General features: G+C 37.4%; 1 protein-coding gene across 2 annotated transcripts; it reads right to left on the bottom strand.

Moving 5' to 3' along the window:
• Positions 1-2,984: 2,984 nt before the first annotated feature.
• si:dkeyp-77h1.4 lies at positions 2,985-17,688 on the bottom strand. Of its 2 annotated transcripts, none has more exons than XM_048151969.1 (9): positions 17,542-17,688; positions 14,456-14,508; positions 12,939-12,959; positions 12,546-12,818; positions 10,392-10,688; positions 9,055-9,342; positions 8,801-8,979; positions 8,284-8,385; positions 2,985-8,136 (listed from the first exon to the last, which is right to left on the bottom strand). In XM_048151969.1, exons 2-9 carry the CDS (start codon positions 14,499-14,501, stop codon positions 7,201-7,203), a joined length of 2,142 nt encoding a protein of 713 aa, XP_048007926.1. In that variant the 5' UTR covers positions 14,502-14,508; positions 17,542-17,688; the 3' UTR covers positions 2,985-7,200. The 2 variants fall into 2 exon arrangements, with proteins under 2 accessions (XP_048007926.1, XP_048007927.1); XM_048151970.1 differs by having other exon boundaries at positions 17,526-17,676.
• Positions 17,689-17,817: the final 129 nt, after the last annotated feature.

Raw genomic sequence — 17,817 nt, forward strand, 5'->3', positions numbered from 1 at the left:
GATTAAATAAACACTGCTCAGTGTGCACACTACAGGCTGTTAAATGTAACACAGAAACATGCTGGAGTTAATGAGATAATTAGGTGATAACAAGCAGAATCACTGAAGGACAGAGGAACAACAAGAACTACAACTTCAGCCACAGCCTTCGATGAAATCAACTGAAGATAAAAGACATTAAATCTCTCAAGATCTGATTAAACATCTCCACAAACAGCATTACCAGCTTCACTTATTACTAACCAGATTGACTTTATTTCTGATATCTGTGTGTAAGTAAGTCTTACAGGAGGTTTGTGAACAATGTGTTTTTCAAATTTTCTGATTAAAACGGTTTTATTGTTGTAATTCTAGAAGAGATCCAACACAAACACATTAAACCACTAAATGATGATTACATTCTTATCATCAAACAGCTGAACACATCTGTCTCTTGTTTTTCTTGCCGTAACAAACAGCTAGAGCAGCCAGAGAAACACTAACACAAAAACTAAAACAGTCAAGAGTCAAACTGCCTAACTGAAGTAAGCATTGACCTCGATCATGGTGACATCAAACCAAACTTATTTTCAATAAATCATCAACATCTAAACCTCTGGTAATTCTCAATATCAACTTTTGTAGATGTATGTCAGAAATAAAGTCAAACTGGTTAGTAATAAGTGAAGCTGGTAATGCCATTTGTGGAGATGTTTAATCAGATCTTGAGAGATTTAATGTCTTTTATCTTCAGTTGATTTCATTGAAGACTGTGGCTGAAGTTGTAGTTCTTGTTGTTCCTCTGTCCTTTGGTGATTCTACTCGTTATCACCTAATTATCTCATTAACTCCAGCATGTTTCTGTGTTACATTTAACAGCCTGTAGTGTGCACACTGAGCAGTGTTCATTTCATCTGGGCTAACCCATGTGAGGCCTCCATGGAAACTGTGGACAAAACTGGCTGGGCCCCAGTTAGACAGCCCAGGTGACACCCATCTGGGCCCCACATAGCTGTGATGGCTGGGGAAGAATGGATGAAGTTTGGAATTTCAATAGGGTGAATAAATAATGACAGAATTTTTATGCGTTTTTGATTTATTTGTATACACTTTATTAATAAAATATGTGTAATTTATCATGCAAACTGTGTGCAACTCATCTTTGTGAATGTATTAAAGGTGGAGTAAGTCTTTTTTCAAAAACACTGTTTGGAAGTTAGTCGGGCCGACACCAAACAACAAACGTATAACCAATCAGCATTAGGGTGCGTATGATGGTCAAGGAGACAAAATGAGCAAGAGGGAGATTTGAAAAGAAAAAAAACAAACTGCAGAAAGAGAGATGAGACACAATATAAAAAGCTCAAAAGAATATCACTGGAATGAAGGTTTATGACTGGGCAAGCGCTTTAGGACCCGCTTTAAAAAATTTTAAAAGCTTTTTTAAAAAATTAAAAAAAGCTTTCCAGCGCTGGAGAGAGCCAAGCAGGAAGGCCTGAAAACAGACACAGAGGCTGCTTTGATTCCGCTTCACATGTAAGTAACACTAGGTTTGAGTGTCACTGATTGTCTGGAGCTGCTGTGCTGTTGAAGACTAACAAACACTTGTTTGTATTTACTCTTGTGTACTGTATGTTCATTTTTTGTGCTTCCTTGTCATTGATTGATTGTTGATTTCAAATATCAACAATGTCCAACAGCGTTTTTGAAAATCTACTTATCCCATCTTTAATGAATGTTCTGGCACAATAAAATGGAAAGCAATGAAAAATAATAAAAAAGGAATTATATTTCTGTGCCTGCTGACAGACTATAACCTATATATATATAAGACTATAGTAACCTGTTTACCATTATGTAAGATAATCTTATCAGCCTGATTTCTTTCCCTGTTTCTCCCTGTTTTCTCTCTCCTGGTCTTTAAGGCTGCAAAGATAGAACGGAGAATAGTTGTTATTGTTCCATCACACATTTGTTTTTAATATACACTATGTATCAGCAGGGGTGTGTTTCTTGGAAAGCAGCCAAGAAATGGTCCATGCCTTTTGTATTGCAAGCATGGAAGGGGTTTTCTTGGACCCCCAGAAAGGCAGGGGGTACTTGACCAGATTTTGACCATATTTAGACTTGTTTTTCTATATGTACCACATTCCTATATCATGAAAGTATATTCTCATTGGACAGTTGCTACACCACCCCTTGAACATGTATAAAAGCCATGTACTGAAGAAAGACTGGGAGAAGGTTTTGTGAACGGATTGGCTTCATGTTCATGACTCTTTTCCCATATGGCCTATGCATTCAATGAGTGAAAAAGACAAACTGGAGATTAAAATAATCTTACACATTACTTGTCAATAAATAAGCCAGACACATCTGTTGCATTCAGCCATGCCCAGGGACTACTTTGGAAACTATGTGCTGTTGGAGAAAAGAAAAATGAAGAGGGAGGTCCCCTCAGCACCCTGCCAGCAACAGGCCAAGGGAGAAGGAAAGAGAAAGTTAGAGAGAAAGTGTGAGTGTGATTGACTACAAGGGCAGAAAGCACTATCTTTTTTTTTTCTTTTTTTTTTGGAAATAGGAGAGCCATGTCAGGCCTGACAGCTGCAAGACCGGCCGAACGTGGTAAGTGCGTGTTAATAATCAGGAATGGTGAGAGAACATTGTGCGTAGTATGTTTTTCGTCTTCAAACCAAACTTGGGTCTTCAGCCGACAAAGTTTAAATCCAGTCTGGCTAGCGCGCTTTCCATAATGTAGGCAGTCTTTAGCAGCTGTTCGAGCGTTTTCACTACAATTCAGCAATCTGGTCGAATGCGTTTTCATCTACCTCTGGAAGTGGTCTAAAGTGGACATTATGGATGGTATTGGAGGATGGTATTTAGTGTCGTCCACTTGTGATTCGATCGACCAAAATGCAACTTAATACCAGGTTGTGCTGTGTGCAGGGCTTTATAACTGCTGTATCACAGGTGTGAGGAGGAAAAATAACACAATGACTCTGAGAAACATTTTAAAATCATTTATTATTATTTCTAGGCATGAAAGAAAGGAAGTATATCTTCTTTACAAAATGTTTATGTGTTGTATTTGTGCAAAAAGGAAAAACGGGGACTGATAAAATGTAGAGCATCACTCAGGTGGAATAAGGAGAGGAAAAGAGAGGCAGAAACCTCTCATGCACCTGTGGGACACAACTGCACTTTGAGTTTACTTGGAGAATGCACAACACCACAGGATACGTGGACTTCTCATGCTCTATACATTCTCACCACTTATTTTCCTCACTCTTGAGAGATAATTTCACACCCGTTGAATTCTGGGAATTTACTTAAAAGCATAGCTCATCCGAAAATTTAAATTCTTTACTTTACTCACCTGCATGTCATTCCAAACCTGCATGACTTTATTCTGTGGGGCACAAAAGAAGATAGTCTGAAGAATATTTCAACTGTTTTGTCCATATATTAAAGTCAAAAACACCTCTCGACTCCACTGATTAAAATGTATGGACAAAAAATATTTTGAAAGAAAGCCAGTCATACAGCTTTAGACCAACATGAGGTGAGTAGACAATGAGAGAATTTTCTTTTTTCAAGTGAACTATCCCTTTAATGCCCTTAAGAATGTCATCGACCAATCAGGTCTAACTGATGGAATGGAAAGATACAGGGTGAAACGTACAATGCAACAGTTTCAATGACATCCAAGCGATGTTTTACACAATGGAATTATCCAATTAGAGACCTGCAGAGCCGTGCGACACATGAAGATCAGAGTACTTCTTTTAGACGTCTACACACTACCTCCTAAATATGCATGACCACAATAGCACAGATAGACACTATGGGAGAGTAACTCTATGGCATGCAATGACAGACTGCAATGACGATGCATCGTTACTTTACTTTACTTTGTCTGTATTTTGTAAAGTGCCTTGAGCAAGGGAAAAGCGCCATATAAACTAAATTACTATTCTGTTAGCGTAGACTTGAGCATCAATTAAATCAAATTGGCCTGTAGTACACGGCTATCTTGGTATCAAAACAGATATAGTCAGGTCCCACTGTACAGCATCGAGTCCATTCTGATATAAATCTTGCACTGTGCACTTCTGTAAATTGGATCTGCATTTAATACCACTTAAAAAGAAACAGCAATTACCAGCCAGCCAGGGAGAAAAAGGACATCGCTAATTGCATTGAAATGACAGCTATCCAATGGAGATTGTTGCTAACACACTGAAACACACAAACATACTCACATGCACTTGTACAAACACATACAGGCCTCCCGATGTTGCCAATGGTGAATAACATCTATAATCTCTCATCATAAATACCATACATACAACACTAGCATCAACACACAAAATACAAAAACAGACAGTAATCATGTCATGATACAAGACTATTATCAGTGGCAGTGTCCTGAAGGGTAACGAATATCTTAAGTGTCATCTTCTGCTTTAAGACACTGTGATGATTCAGTGAGTAACCAGGAGAATATTGATTTTGCCTGGAAACCTGTGTGATGTGCTTTACCGGGATGCACTTAACGGTAACATCATTTGCTGGAGATGAGATGTGACGTTTAACAGCCAATGGGTTTAGCTGATGGGAACTGTGCTACACTAAGTTCATAAGTTTTGTATTGTATAAAAGATGATAAAAACCCTGTTGTGGCTGCCTGTGAATGGTTGTGAGAAACTAAAGAATCTGGAAAGTGTAGACCAAACTACAGAACCTCACAATACTCAACTGAAAACAAGTTATTATTATGCATGTGTACATGATTGTGTGTGTATCTGCACATTTTTTATATTGCTAAGATGTACTTACTTACTTACCGGCTCTCTTTCTCTCTTCAAACAAAGTGAGGAGGTTAACTTTTAATGTGGACTAAAATTTGCGCATTAAAAAAAAAAAGAATAGTAGTTTTGAGTTTAATAGGGTTATGATATCAAGCGTTTGTGATATTTACATTATGAGATGTGACACTAAGGCTATATGGGTTTTCTAGTGTCATTTTCTTGCACTGATATTAAAACAGCTGTTGACGGCTGAGAAGGAACAAGGCCATTTTCAGAGATTTGTGGAGAAGGCATTGCCAAATATCTGATTGAGATTTGTAAACGTTTGATTGTATTTCAAACCTTGTGCTTTGCCAAAATAACATCTCTCTCTTTTTTTTTAATGTCGACATACGTTACAATGTTGTTTAGTTAGTGGTTTAGTAGATTAGTCAGGGTTAACTGTGAGGTAGTGATAATGTTACATTATAAAATCTACCCACAAACCTCCAGTCTGTCAAATCTGCCCATGCTTCAAGTTCTTAAAACACATATCAAGTTAGCTATCATACCTCACTGCGATTTAACATCAGCTCCCACAGATAGTCTTGTAGGAGTAGGTTCCTGGACGTATACAACATTAACAGGCAGTGGTGTTCAGGCTCCACCGGAGGCACCTGGAATATACGTAAACTGATATGTGAGACTTTCTTTCAACTATATATGACTATAAATCTAAAATTACTTGTGGAACATTGTTGATTAACCAGAAGCAACACACAGAAGTAACGATCTAGATCTTCCTAGAAACCATGTCTACTTGCTCCTCAAGCAAACAAGAATCAGCAAATTTAACCATACCAGATGTTCTTGGTCTAATTTACTGCTTGCGCTACTTCTGCTCTTATTTACCAACCACCCGCAATCACTGTCATTCTTTACAGCACAAACAAGCCTCCTTTTTATGTAAATTAGGATCATTATAGATTCAGAGTCAGTGCTATTTACCTTTGCGCTATTATCATCTGTGGAAAGTGGGCGGTAAACTGAATTTAATTTAATGAGATGTTTGGGTACATTTTCAATAAATTTCCGATCATGAGAGCAATTCATCAAACAATGATCATTAATGATCAAGAATGGCGTGTTATCAAACACACTTTTTAGCCAATTCAAGTGTTTGGATCACAGTGTGGGAGTAATGCTGTAAGGTGCCAGTAAAAGTATGGCATATTGTAGTAGTCTGCTGCATCCTCCACAACTGAGCACTCGGCAAGATGGGGATCTACGCTCAGTGCATATTTTTCAGGTGTGTTTGCATCATTATCTGATTTGTATATTTCCTTTTGGGAACCACATGCTAAAATGGCACTATTAGTAGGGTCAATTCAATTTTAGCACAATACTCCAGAACACTAATGATGGAAACAGTCTCACTACTGAGATCTAACAATCTCAACATGACTTACTCAAAGAACTTGTACCTGTTTACATATCCTGTTGACTTCAACCATTGTCACGACTCACGAGTGATATTTTTAACAGTTCTTGCTTACGCAAGTAACTGAGAGAGACTTCAACAGCAATATTTTTGTTACTGGATGAATGGGAAATGTGCACATCTCTGGACAAGAACATCTATGAGACTAGTGTCTTAGGTTAGACTTATAGAAGAAGATTCACAAAAAAGTCCTCCAGGCACAGAGTCACAGATTAGTCTATGAAGGTTTGTGATTATTATTATATTTTTTTGGTCAAATGGTTTTTCTTTGTTTGGCTTTGCACTTCACTTCAGTAGTTTCCTCGTTCATCCCCTTTGTCAAAATGACATGTTGACTTGCATGCGTCGAAGTGACATGATTTTTCCATTTTTCCAGTCCTCAGACAGCAGAAGGTTGGCTCGCCGCTTTCTCAGTATCAATGCTGCAATTTAGATTCTCCGACTCGTCAAAATGGAGCAGAAATGATCTTGTATAGAATGAAAATGATTAATGTCCCATGCCCTTGTGTGCCTTTCTCCAAATTCAACCACAGTAATCTTGGATTACGGAACCGATAATAGAATTTATTTTCTCAATATCTTCATGCAGTGATGTATTATTTCTGTGATGGAAGATTTGTCTTTGTACACTTTCTTGGAATACCCCAGATGGCCTCCCTCATTCTGTATTAAATCAGTCAATGGTGTAAGGTCTGAAGTGCTTCATCTCTGTATTCGAACCCTTTTATGGGCTGATTAAATATTAGTAAACTGAGTGAATTTACAGTGGATCTTTCCATTGATGCATGTTAATCGTATTAAAAGTGAGACTCAAAAGACCGAGGAACCCACCCCCTAAGGAAGTCACTTAGCTCTTCTTTGAATCAAGTGTCTAGATTGTCTGTGGTGGTTAATATAGGAGGCGGCAGGAACGAGGCTACGGTTTTAATCTCAGTTGGTGGCAGCTCCATCAGTGCTTGAAGGTGGTGCACTGTCAATGGGAGAAGCCGAGTCTAGACCTCCACTGGAGATGAGCTCAGGAGTTTTGACTGAGCTTTTCCCAGATTCAGGGGTTTTGGGAGGGGTAGTGCCCTTTGCATCCAGGCCAGGAGATAAAGGTGCACTTGGCTCCTTGGATTCAGGAGTACCATTTGTAGTTGGTTTCGAGTCGAGAATCGGTGAGACTGGTGGCTTAGGCTCAGGGATTGGAGAAACCGGTTTAGGATCCGGGGTCTTGGGATCAGGTGTGGGGCTTAAGGTGGGTTTCTGTTCAGGGGTGCCAACTTTAGCTGGTGAGGGTTCAGGAGTAGGTGAAACTGCTGGTTTGGCATCTGGAGTAACGGCTGGTTTCGCATCAGGAGTTGGCAATGAAGCTTTTGGAGATTCAGGGGTTGGACTTGGAATTGGTTTAACATCAGTTGATGTGGCCTCAGGTGCTGGACTTATTGGTTTTGGATCAGGTGTCACTGGTTGCTTGGGTTCTGGCGATGGGCTTAAGGTTGGTTTTGTTTCAGGTGGTGAGATGGTCACTTTTGGTTCAGGTGTAGCAGCAGGTTTGGATTCAGGTGTTGGTGTTACTGGTGGTTTGGGTTCAGGAGAAGGTGGTGGAGGAGCAGTCGACTTGGCCACAGGTGTTGGTTTTAGATCTGAAGATGGTGCTGGTTTTGGAGGTGAGGGGGCCGTCTTAGGCTCTGGAATTTGGTTGGGAATAGCTTTGATGTCAGGGGCAGCAGAGGTACTCAATACATCAGAATCTGCTAAGGCTATTGTTGGGGCATCAGTGTCACTGTCAAGTGGGAGCCCAGTGGTATTAAAGCCCACTCCAGAGTCACTGGTCTCCATGTTCCTCTCTTGCAGGCTTGGCTCTTTAGTAGACACCTCCAAACCCTGAGGAACATAATCAGAACTTAGGATTCTTAGAGCATTTCAACAACATTAAACATAATTCGGCAGTTTATACTGAGCAAATGCATGGGATTTAGATATAAAGATAGATCTAATAACTAAAATGTCTTACAGCTTCCTGGTGCTCACCTTAATGCTGACCTCTGTGCTCTGTGATTTCTCAGTGATGTCTTCTTTCTGTGACAGGGCCGGGGCTTCCTCATTCTGACGGGTACAGGCTTCTTTCACAACCTGCAGAAACATGAGCAAAGGGCTTATGATATACAACGCAGGAAGACCAACACTTTTTCTTGTTACTTTCATGTTATAGAAAACATGAAATGAGAATGTAAATCATAAAGCAAATGTTTGTACTTTACATATATATTTTTTTTCAAAGATTAGGTGTGTCCTTTTTGTGAGACTTGCAAATGGAATTGCAAAGTTTTCAATCAGGTTTCCCCAAACAATCTTCAAGTTTTTCATTGGTTGATCAAACATAATTTGTTGGAAATGCCACTTGGTTTGATATTTTGCATCTAATGTAATAACATCACTATATCTGTGTGACCTAAGTCCACATACTTCTTAGGGCCATTATATATGGACATTATATATTACATATTGGTGCTTACATAAAGTAGGTGGTAAGATAGGTGGTAAATACCTTTCTGAAGGTATCACCCTCCACTTTCCCTGCATTCTGGACTTTCTCCTCAATGGCTCTGGCCTTTGCTGCACGTTTGCGTATCTTCACCAAACATGACACCAAGCACACTAAAAGCAGCAACACCAATAATGCTACCAAAGCGATGATGGCAATGTAGAGTTTAGGGAGCTTGTATGCTGAGAGAGAACGAGATACACCATTAAGTGCAAATCATGAAAATTAAATGAACTGTTCATCTTGCATCTCCTCACCTTCTATCTCTAGGTAAACATCAGACACCAGGAATCCCTGAAGGTCAGTCACACTGAAAACTCCAGCATCACTAGCCTTCACATCTGTCAGAAGACACATAGAATCCTCCAAAGAGAGGCGACCTTCGAGATCCAGGTTAGGAGGCAGGTTGAGTTGTCCGCTCTCCATAATCAAATATTTGTGGTTGTCAGACTTAGGGGTGTACAGCAGGCGAGCTAAAGAGCTATTTAAGTGCAGGTTTATTTTCAGAGTGTCACCGTATAAAAGGGTTACAAATATCAGATGTGCTGGAAGAAAGAAAAAAAGAAGGACAGAAAGAAAGCTGTTACTGAAGCTGAGCTGTTCAGCTATTTTCTAAGATGATGTCAGGAGAGTGAAGAAAGAGGAAAAAGAATTGGTAGGGAGGAGAAAGCATAAATTTTTTAGGGAATAAATGCTGTAGGCAGAGAATGACAGACTCCATTCCATCTGTCTCTCTTCCTGTCTTTGTGCTTCCCCTACTATGCTTTCTTTTTGTTGTGTTTTATGACGTACCTGAAGAGTACTCTTAAACACTCTTAAATATAAAGGTTGTTTATTGGCATCAATGGTTCCATGAATAAAGGTTATTTATAGTGGAAAAAAGATTCTTTAGATTATTAAAATGTTATTTACACAAAGAAACACACTGTTTTTTTTCAAGGGAAAGTTCAAGGGGAAAATGGTTCTTCTATAGCATCACTGTGAAAACTGCCTTTTCGAAGCTTTATTTTTTCGCAGTATATATTCCATAAAAACAACCTCCAGTCTTATATTTCACACCTCAGTTTTTATCTTTGCCTGTCAGGATACTTGATTCTGATTGGTCAGTTGCAGTTTTTGTTATAATGACCGCTAAACTGTTTATTTGACCATTGTCCCCAGAAAACAATCTTCTGTACTAGTTTCATATATCTCATATCACTCTGCGGCCTCTTTCTTTTCTCATAATCAAATCATTTTACCACAAATCAATATTTCCCTTTATTTATAGCCATGTAATGTATGGTAAAATGAACAGCTCTACAGTAATCAGTGCAAAATAAGTGCCTTCAGTATGATAAAAGGATGTGGTCTTATTCATCTTCTCAGTGTTTATTTTAGGATTATTTATTGTAAGGAATAGCAGACTTTATTATCCTATTTCATTTTTCACTCAAAATGTTTTTTATACATACTCATATATTATTATTTTATCTCAAATGCTGTACTTGCTTCATTCAGATGGTCAGGATTAGGACATTAATATGTTATTCAAATGTTATTTAAATAATATTGTTGTGTCATGAACCCTTGGAAATGTGCTTCCTGCTCTCACCTTTAACATTCAGGCAGATCTTCTTCTTGACTTTCCCATTGGAGTCGCTGAAGGTGTAACTGCCTTCATCAACCCCTGTAACAGCACGCAGAGTGAACTTTTGAGGAGTGATCTCGATGCGCTCTTTGTAATCCTCCTTGGATGTTCCATCAACTTTCACTAGTTCCACAGCCGGTACTGAAGTCTGATTGGCCTCCACTGAGCTGTGACGAAAGCCCACAGCCACTGGGTCTGAGATATCATTGAGCGAAACGTGAAAATCTAAACCATACTTAACAATGACCTCACTAGAGCAATCTGAAAAGTAAGAGAGAAAGAAAAGACGGAAATCCATGAGATTTTGACATTTTCTGAAGAAGTTGTGCTGGCCATGCATTAGAATTGCATGTTAAAAATGTATGTTGTAAGAACTATTAGATAAGCTATTATCTATCATAATATTAAACTAGCATGAAAAATTGCTAGTTCTAAACAGATCAAATGTCTGTTCCCTGTAAAGTGTATATTATGTCCTGATATACACTTTATAGGGAACAGACAGTAGTAGACCGTTAGATGTTCTCAACTGTATACAACAAAATCAAACATCATTTTGATATTGTCTATTGAATTGGCATTCAATTTATTTTAGTGATACACATTTTAATTATTAATTTTACAAATCCACAGTTGGTGCAATACACTGTTAAAGGGTTAGTTCACCCAAAAATTAATTACTCACCCTCATGTCGTTCCACACCCGTAAGATCTTCGTTCATCTTCGGAACACAAATTAAGATATTTTTGATAAAATCCAATGGCTCAGTGAGGCCTCCATTGACAGCAAGATAATTTACACTTTCAAACGCCCAGAAAGCTACTAAAGACATATTTAAAACAGTTCATGTGACTACAGTGGTTCAACCTTAATGTTATGAAGCAACGAAAATACGTTTGTGTACCGACATTATTCAACAATATCTAGTAATGGGCAATTTCAAAACACTGCTTCATGAAGCATCGTAGCTTTACGAATCTTTTGTTTCGAATCAGTGATTTGAAGCGTGTATCAAACTGCCAAAGTCACGCCCCCCAGTGGTGAACCACTGAAATTTCAAAACACTTCTGAAGTAACAAAGCCTCGTTTACTGAAATCACGGGACTTTGGCAGTTTGATACACGCTCCGAACCACTGATTCGAAACAAAAGATTTGTAAAGCTTCGAAGTTTCATGAAGCATTGTTTTGAAATCGCAATCACTAGATATTGTTAAGTCACTATTTTGTTTTTTTGGCACACAAAAAGTATACTTGTCGCTTCATAACATTAAGGTTGAACCACTGTAGTCACATGAACTGTTATAATATGTCTTTAGTAGCTTTCTGGGCACTGAAAGTGTTAATTATCTTGCTGTCTATAGAGGCCTCACTGAGCCATCAGATTTTATCAAAAATATCTTAATTTGTGTTCTGAAGATGAACAAAGGTCTTACGGGTGTGGAGCGACATGAGATTGAGTAATTTCCTTCCACTTTTTCATTTTCTGTTGACTGTATGTGTTGAACCTTCAGTCCTGTTACTGAAGTTATTATAAGAAACAATAAGCAATAAGTGCAAACTTGCATTCGGAAAAAAAAAAGTTTAATTTATACAAAACTCAGCATTTTCAGTATTATTTAGCAGTATTTTCAATATTGTTGTTTATTTTTATGATTATATTTTTTGTTTATTTAATGTTTATTAGAAAATGTAGACGTGTTACATATATTGCAAACCCTGAAAATGAATAGAAAATAAAACGGCTCATATTAACAGCTCCCTAAACGCTTTCTTACTCTGACCAATTGTTTAAAGAAAAAAAGCCACATTTTGTACAGCATTCATGGAAAATGTCAGCCAGCACCACTAATAAAGGGAGAAACAGATAGCTGGGTAGAGAGAAAGAAGGATCTTTAGGTAGAGAAGAACGGAAGGCAACCAGTGTGCCTTGACAGATCTACAATTACTGCAGGAGGTCATTAAACCTCCCTTACTGTTCACCACATGACTTCCTATAATAATGGAAGTCACTCAGAGCTATTCTAGTGTGAATGTGTGCATCCAATTTAGTGTACAAGCTACTGTTCAAAGTGTGCGAACAATTTTTTGGTATTATGCAATGAAAATGATGCAGTACCTCTAACATAGAGTGTGATGCGTGTAATATCCTCTGCGCTTTCGTCAGATGTGATGGTGTAGACTCCTTCATCACTTTCTCCAACATTCTCCAAGATCAGGTGGGTCAAACCAGTGTTGAGTTTGGCACGAAGATCAACCACTTTCCCAGAACTCATCAGCGGCTTCTCACGTCCTGGAACAATCGAAGGCCTGAACAACACTTCAGCATTACCTTCTGGCATGGGGATGTGGAAGTCTTCCCCAAAAAACAATGTCTGGGACAGTTCTTGGGCTACAAGAAACACAAAAGAGAGAGGCATTTTATTGTGCTACACTGTTAAAACTGTTTTTATAATTATTATTAATAATAAATCATTCAAACAATAAAAAAGTAACTTGTTGTTTGCTTTACCTTTCAGAGTTGCAGAGAATGCTAAAAATGAAAAAAAAAAAAAAAAAAAGCACGGTGTTTAGATTAACAAACACATTCATTAGCAGCATAACTAGTCTGAGAATGTACTTTCAATTAATGCAAAATTCATTTGAATTACATTTACATTTTTTTCTGTTGTATTTGGATGTCAAATAAAAGAATTAACGAAACAGTTATGGAAAATTAAATATCTGTTCATATTCTGTACAAATTGTTAATTTATTAATATGGCAATTCATATGAAAAGACATTTTTTAAGTTTATTGGAATATTTTAAAGAAAATATTTAAATCATATTTTAGTGGACAAATGTAATTTAGTTAAAGTGCACATCTGATCTTTTCAAAGCACAAGAGCTAATTTACTACTAGTTTTAGCTCTGAGTTTTGGATTGATATTTCACATCATTTTGTCAAATCAACCAAATCTCAGAAACTTCCCTGGGTCAATTTTTTTATTTTTTTTAAAAATATTTTTTTCTGAAGAAAGACAAACATAAGTCAAAAGAAAAAGGTTTAAAAGAAAAAAGTAACAGTTGTATGCATAGTGACCCACATTTGGTTTTTGACCACTAAAAATGTGTACAACTTAACAATTTTCTCATGGAGCCACATTGAAATCCCCATACCTCAGGAAATGTACCATATTGGGCCTTAAATATTAAGAAACCAAAAAACAAATTAACTTCCAGAGTCTAAAAGCATATTATAATATCTTTAATACTTCTTGAGTTACAGGCATACAAACTGCGGGCAAAAAACACAAGAAGTGCTTTTTTCCATTTTTGAACCATCTCCGTTGGCATATAATGCAACAAAGATTGCTAAAGTCAGCAGATTGTACTAATAGACCTACCAATCTCTGTGTAAAAATATAATAATGATGCTGCCATCTTTCTAAAGTCATTTTTACCCCCCTGTAATTTGGCTCCAAATCTCAGGTGAAAATCGTCATTTTGACCCCCCTCTACAAAATAGTGGTTCACTTAATAAATATACATCCATGACATTTAATATTTTGGTTTTCTTCTTTATTTATCTATTGCTTTCACCAGAAAAAAAAAAAAAAAGATCGAAATCAAAATTTTTAGCCAGGGACATCTGGTTTAGTTGACGGAATGACCCAATACATATTAGTATGTATGAAAACTACCTATTGTTATGGAAAATATGCTAATATACATCAATTGTATGACACATTTAATATTACTGGTCATGTGAGGTTAGATATTCATTATATAACTAAAAAGCTGTGATTGTACAGTATACAGTCCTTGCAAGCTGGTACATTCAGTCCTTCATTGCCATTTGTGAGAACATTACAGCACTTAGAGAAGATGCATTGTGGATCAGGACTGTAATTAAAGAACTACAATAGCTATTAGCATGTCAGAGCCACTGTCCTTAACATTTCCACACAAGAAACAACACTTGTGTGGTGATAATAATGATACAAAAGATCAACCACTCAAAAGATTCACAAGGACTCTTTCTTACCTGAATGGAACAGCACGCTTAAGATGAGCAGTCTCAGATTCTGCATATTGGCTCTGAAAACATTTACAGATAAAAATACATTCACATTCAAAGATGATTTAAATGACAAACAATGACATTGTAATTGTGTAAGTTTCATGGTACATTGCTCAATTGCTCTCACATTCCTACTAGAGAACAGGACACCAATGATCAAAATGGCAGTGTTGGCAAACGGACACAGGTCGATTGGGTGCTTTGATGTGGACTTGTAAATAGGGTGTGACTATAAAACAAATCAGTTTATGTTAATGTAAGACAGACATTTATGTTTTTCAGCTTTTATGGGCTCTGACGTAAATCATCAGGCCATGGATCTAAAAGGGATGTGTTGACAAACGAGCCTCTTGAAAAAAAATGATTTGGATGTGTAATTGTGGGTTTATTGGCTTGACTTTTCTAACTGACATTGATCTGGTATCTCAGAGGGGACTTATAATTACCTTGGTCAAGAAATTTCATGAGAAATGATGCTTTAGATACAGTGCTGTCTGTGTGTTTGTGTCTGTATAAATGCACATGAGAAACATGACATCATTTGGGTGGATCATTATCTCCATAATCAGGACAGGAGGATATTTAATGACTGAAGACATAAAAAATGTGGGAGGAAATTAAATCAGACTGAATCTATCTGTTAGACTGGTTTGTTCTACAAAAATCTTTTTTCCCATGTTGGGATGTTTTGATTTGTTTTGCATTTTTACATCCCAAAGAATTTCTATGATCTTTACATGACTTTTCTGCATTTTCTGTGCTGATTTAAGATGATTTAAATATGGTAATAAGTGTTAAACAAAGGAGTAGGCACATATTGGAAGATAAAAACATAAGTAAAATATATTATAAATCAGCACATAAGAGGTGATTGATGTTTAAAAGTGAATAACAGGTGTTTCAACTCTGCAGAAAAAAATCCAGAACTTTCTTTTAAGAGCAGATTCCATGCGGGCTTATATTATATATATATATATATATATATATATATATATATATATATATATATATATATATATATATATATATATATCTTAGATGTTTTTTCATTTCTTTGTCTGGTACCTATTCTTGGAATGAACTGATTCATATTCATTAAATATTTTTTAAGTAAAAGATAATTTTAAATAAACATGTTAAAGATAATTAATGTATGTATTTAATTTCCATGACATTCAAAGGCCTGGATATCAAAATGTTAACATTCCCTGATATTTTCAGATTTTCCAATGGCTGTGGAAATCCATATTTTGATGTACAAACTGTACTTTACTGTACTTAAATTATATTTAATTTGAATTTTATTAAAGGCAGTATCATATAGAAATTATATATGATGATCTGTGTTGTGGAAATATCAGGACAAACACAAACATTACAGTCTTCACACATAATGACATCGCAAGAATCCTACGAAAACCTTTGCCAGGCCAGACATTAGACAGCATTGCAAGCATCCAGAACAGCAGACGTGCATTTAGGCCATTCAGTGATTTCATAACAGACTTCTGTTCAGACGCTCAAATGTTGCATGTTAACATTTTATTGTCATTCAGCTGCAAAAATGGAAAAACAGCAGCAAATGAGTAAGTATATTTCTTTTTCCATCTCTGGACAATGAGACACATGTGCTGAGGTATAAATGCGTCAGCACTATTTTAGTTTTATATGGACATAGTGCCATCTGGTCCACTCTCTCTCTCTCAGTATGACATCTCTTACATCAACCTCACAGTACCTCTCCTATAAGACAGCATACATAAAACATGGGCAACATGGAGGCAGAAATGCAGACCATATAGCAACAACATAAGATGCTGTTCTCCTGAGTGCAATGCAAATGATAAATAGGAGCTCAAATCAACCTGCTGCAGATAGCCTATATGAACTACAATATTATAAATTGGTAAATTATACCAGAAGCAGGCCGTGCAAACCAGGGAAATAAAAGATGAATAGGAGCTCAGGGAAATCAAGCTCAACCTTTGGAAAAGTGCTGTATCTCTATTTGGTAGCAAATTCATACGTGGTTATTGATGTTAGAAGCAGGTCATCTCCTAAGAGACCAGGACTGGGCATCTGGAAATTACTTCCAGACCATTCCATTCAGACTAACATGACTATACTACTGTATCTCGTGGATCATAATCCAATTTAAAGCCTTGAACCAATTCAAAAGACTATATTGTAGTTAAAAGGGTCTGATGTATGACATGAAAGGCGATGAGATCATGGCCGTGTGTCACAACCTAGTGAGCTGCCTACCTAGGCACCATTTTGGGGCAGCATTATAGTTAAGAATATGGCGTGTAGATGAGCATCTGATTAGGTTTTGAGACACAGTCCGTATGTGTTAAGAGCAGCGGGGGCGGCGGTAGCTTTGACTTGCCCTGGAGCGCGCGCGCGCGCTCTCGCATCTCTCCTCTATTTCTGAGGAAAACCTTCAAATGATCTTTTCCCCTCCCAATCATAAAACTATTTGCCAGTCAAACAAATTTTCTCTCGGTCACACGATGAGAAAGATCGCCCACACATGTTCGGGTTATTACGGTGCACAGACGACGAAATGAAACGTAAATTGACTTGCAGAAATTAGCCTAAAATAAGAATTATATCAAATCTAGATTATTAATGTTATTATAAAACTGACATTTTTCGAGCTAATCGCGACAATTAGGTCTAATTATCATATTTGCTTTCATCATCTTAATTGTCCTGTAATTTCACCTCAAAGCATATTTTAATGGAAACATTTGATTTGTGAATACAGGACTGTGCTCGCGAGCTGACAGGGCATTTAATGTGATGTTATGCAGAACCAAGCGCAAATCTCTTCAACAAGCCTAAATGCTCTTCTGAACCTCTAAATAAACATCTTAAGCCTTATTGTATTCGTGTTTCAACAGCAACTTTATCCAATCGGAAAAGTACCAGACGAAGCAGAAACTGCAGAATTTAACCCTTCAAATCCTGCATCCCAAAGCCAGCTGCCCGCTTATGACATCTCCGACGCAAAATGTATATTCTTCCTTACCGTGTTCACCGCTCACCTCCAATATGCTCCTCAAATGATAGACTGTAAAAGGGGTGAAATTCCGTTATTCGTCCCTTTCTGCTTCCTTTCCACCTCGAAAATCACTTAAGGACTAAGATGCTCCTTAGGAATCTGTCCGGTATCTCGCCGCGTCTCGAGTGCGGTCGGTAAAGCCCGGCGCTTCAACCCCTTATGGGCGTGTCAACGGATCCGAACACACTCAGCCAACCTTTGCAGAACCGACGTGAAGGTCTTTAAGGTGTTCTTCAGATCGATTCATCACTGAGACCAA

The sequence above is a fragment of the Megalobrama amblycephala genome, linkage group LG13, assembly GCF_018812025.1.
Source record: "Megalobrama amblycephala isolate DHTTF-2021 linkage group LG13, ASM1881202v1, whole genome shotgun sequence".
Classification (NCBI taxonomy): Eukaryota; Metazoa; Chordata; class Actinopteri; order Cypriniformes; family Xenocyprididae; genus Megalobrama; species Megalobrama amblycephala.

What these genes read in the sequence shown, in the direction of transcription:
- si:dkeyp-77h1.4 (XM_048151969.1), bottom strand. Translation starts at nt 14,501, where the DNA reads ATGCAGAATCTGAGACTGCTCATCTTAAGCGTGCTGTTCCATTCAG. An exon ending in AAGCGTGCTGTTCCATTCAG is followed by an intron (nt 12,960 to 14,455) that starts GTAAGAAAGAGT and finishes TTTCATTTTTAG; the next exon opens with CATTCTCTGCAACTCTGAAA. An exon ending in GCACAGAGGTCAGCATTAAG is followed by an intron (nt 8,137 to 8,283) that starts GTGAGCACCAGG and finishes TATGTTCCTCAG; the next exon opens with GGTTTGGAGGTGTCTACTAA.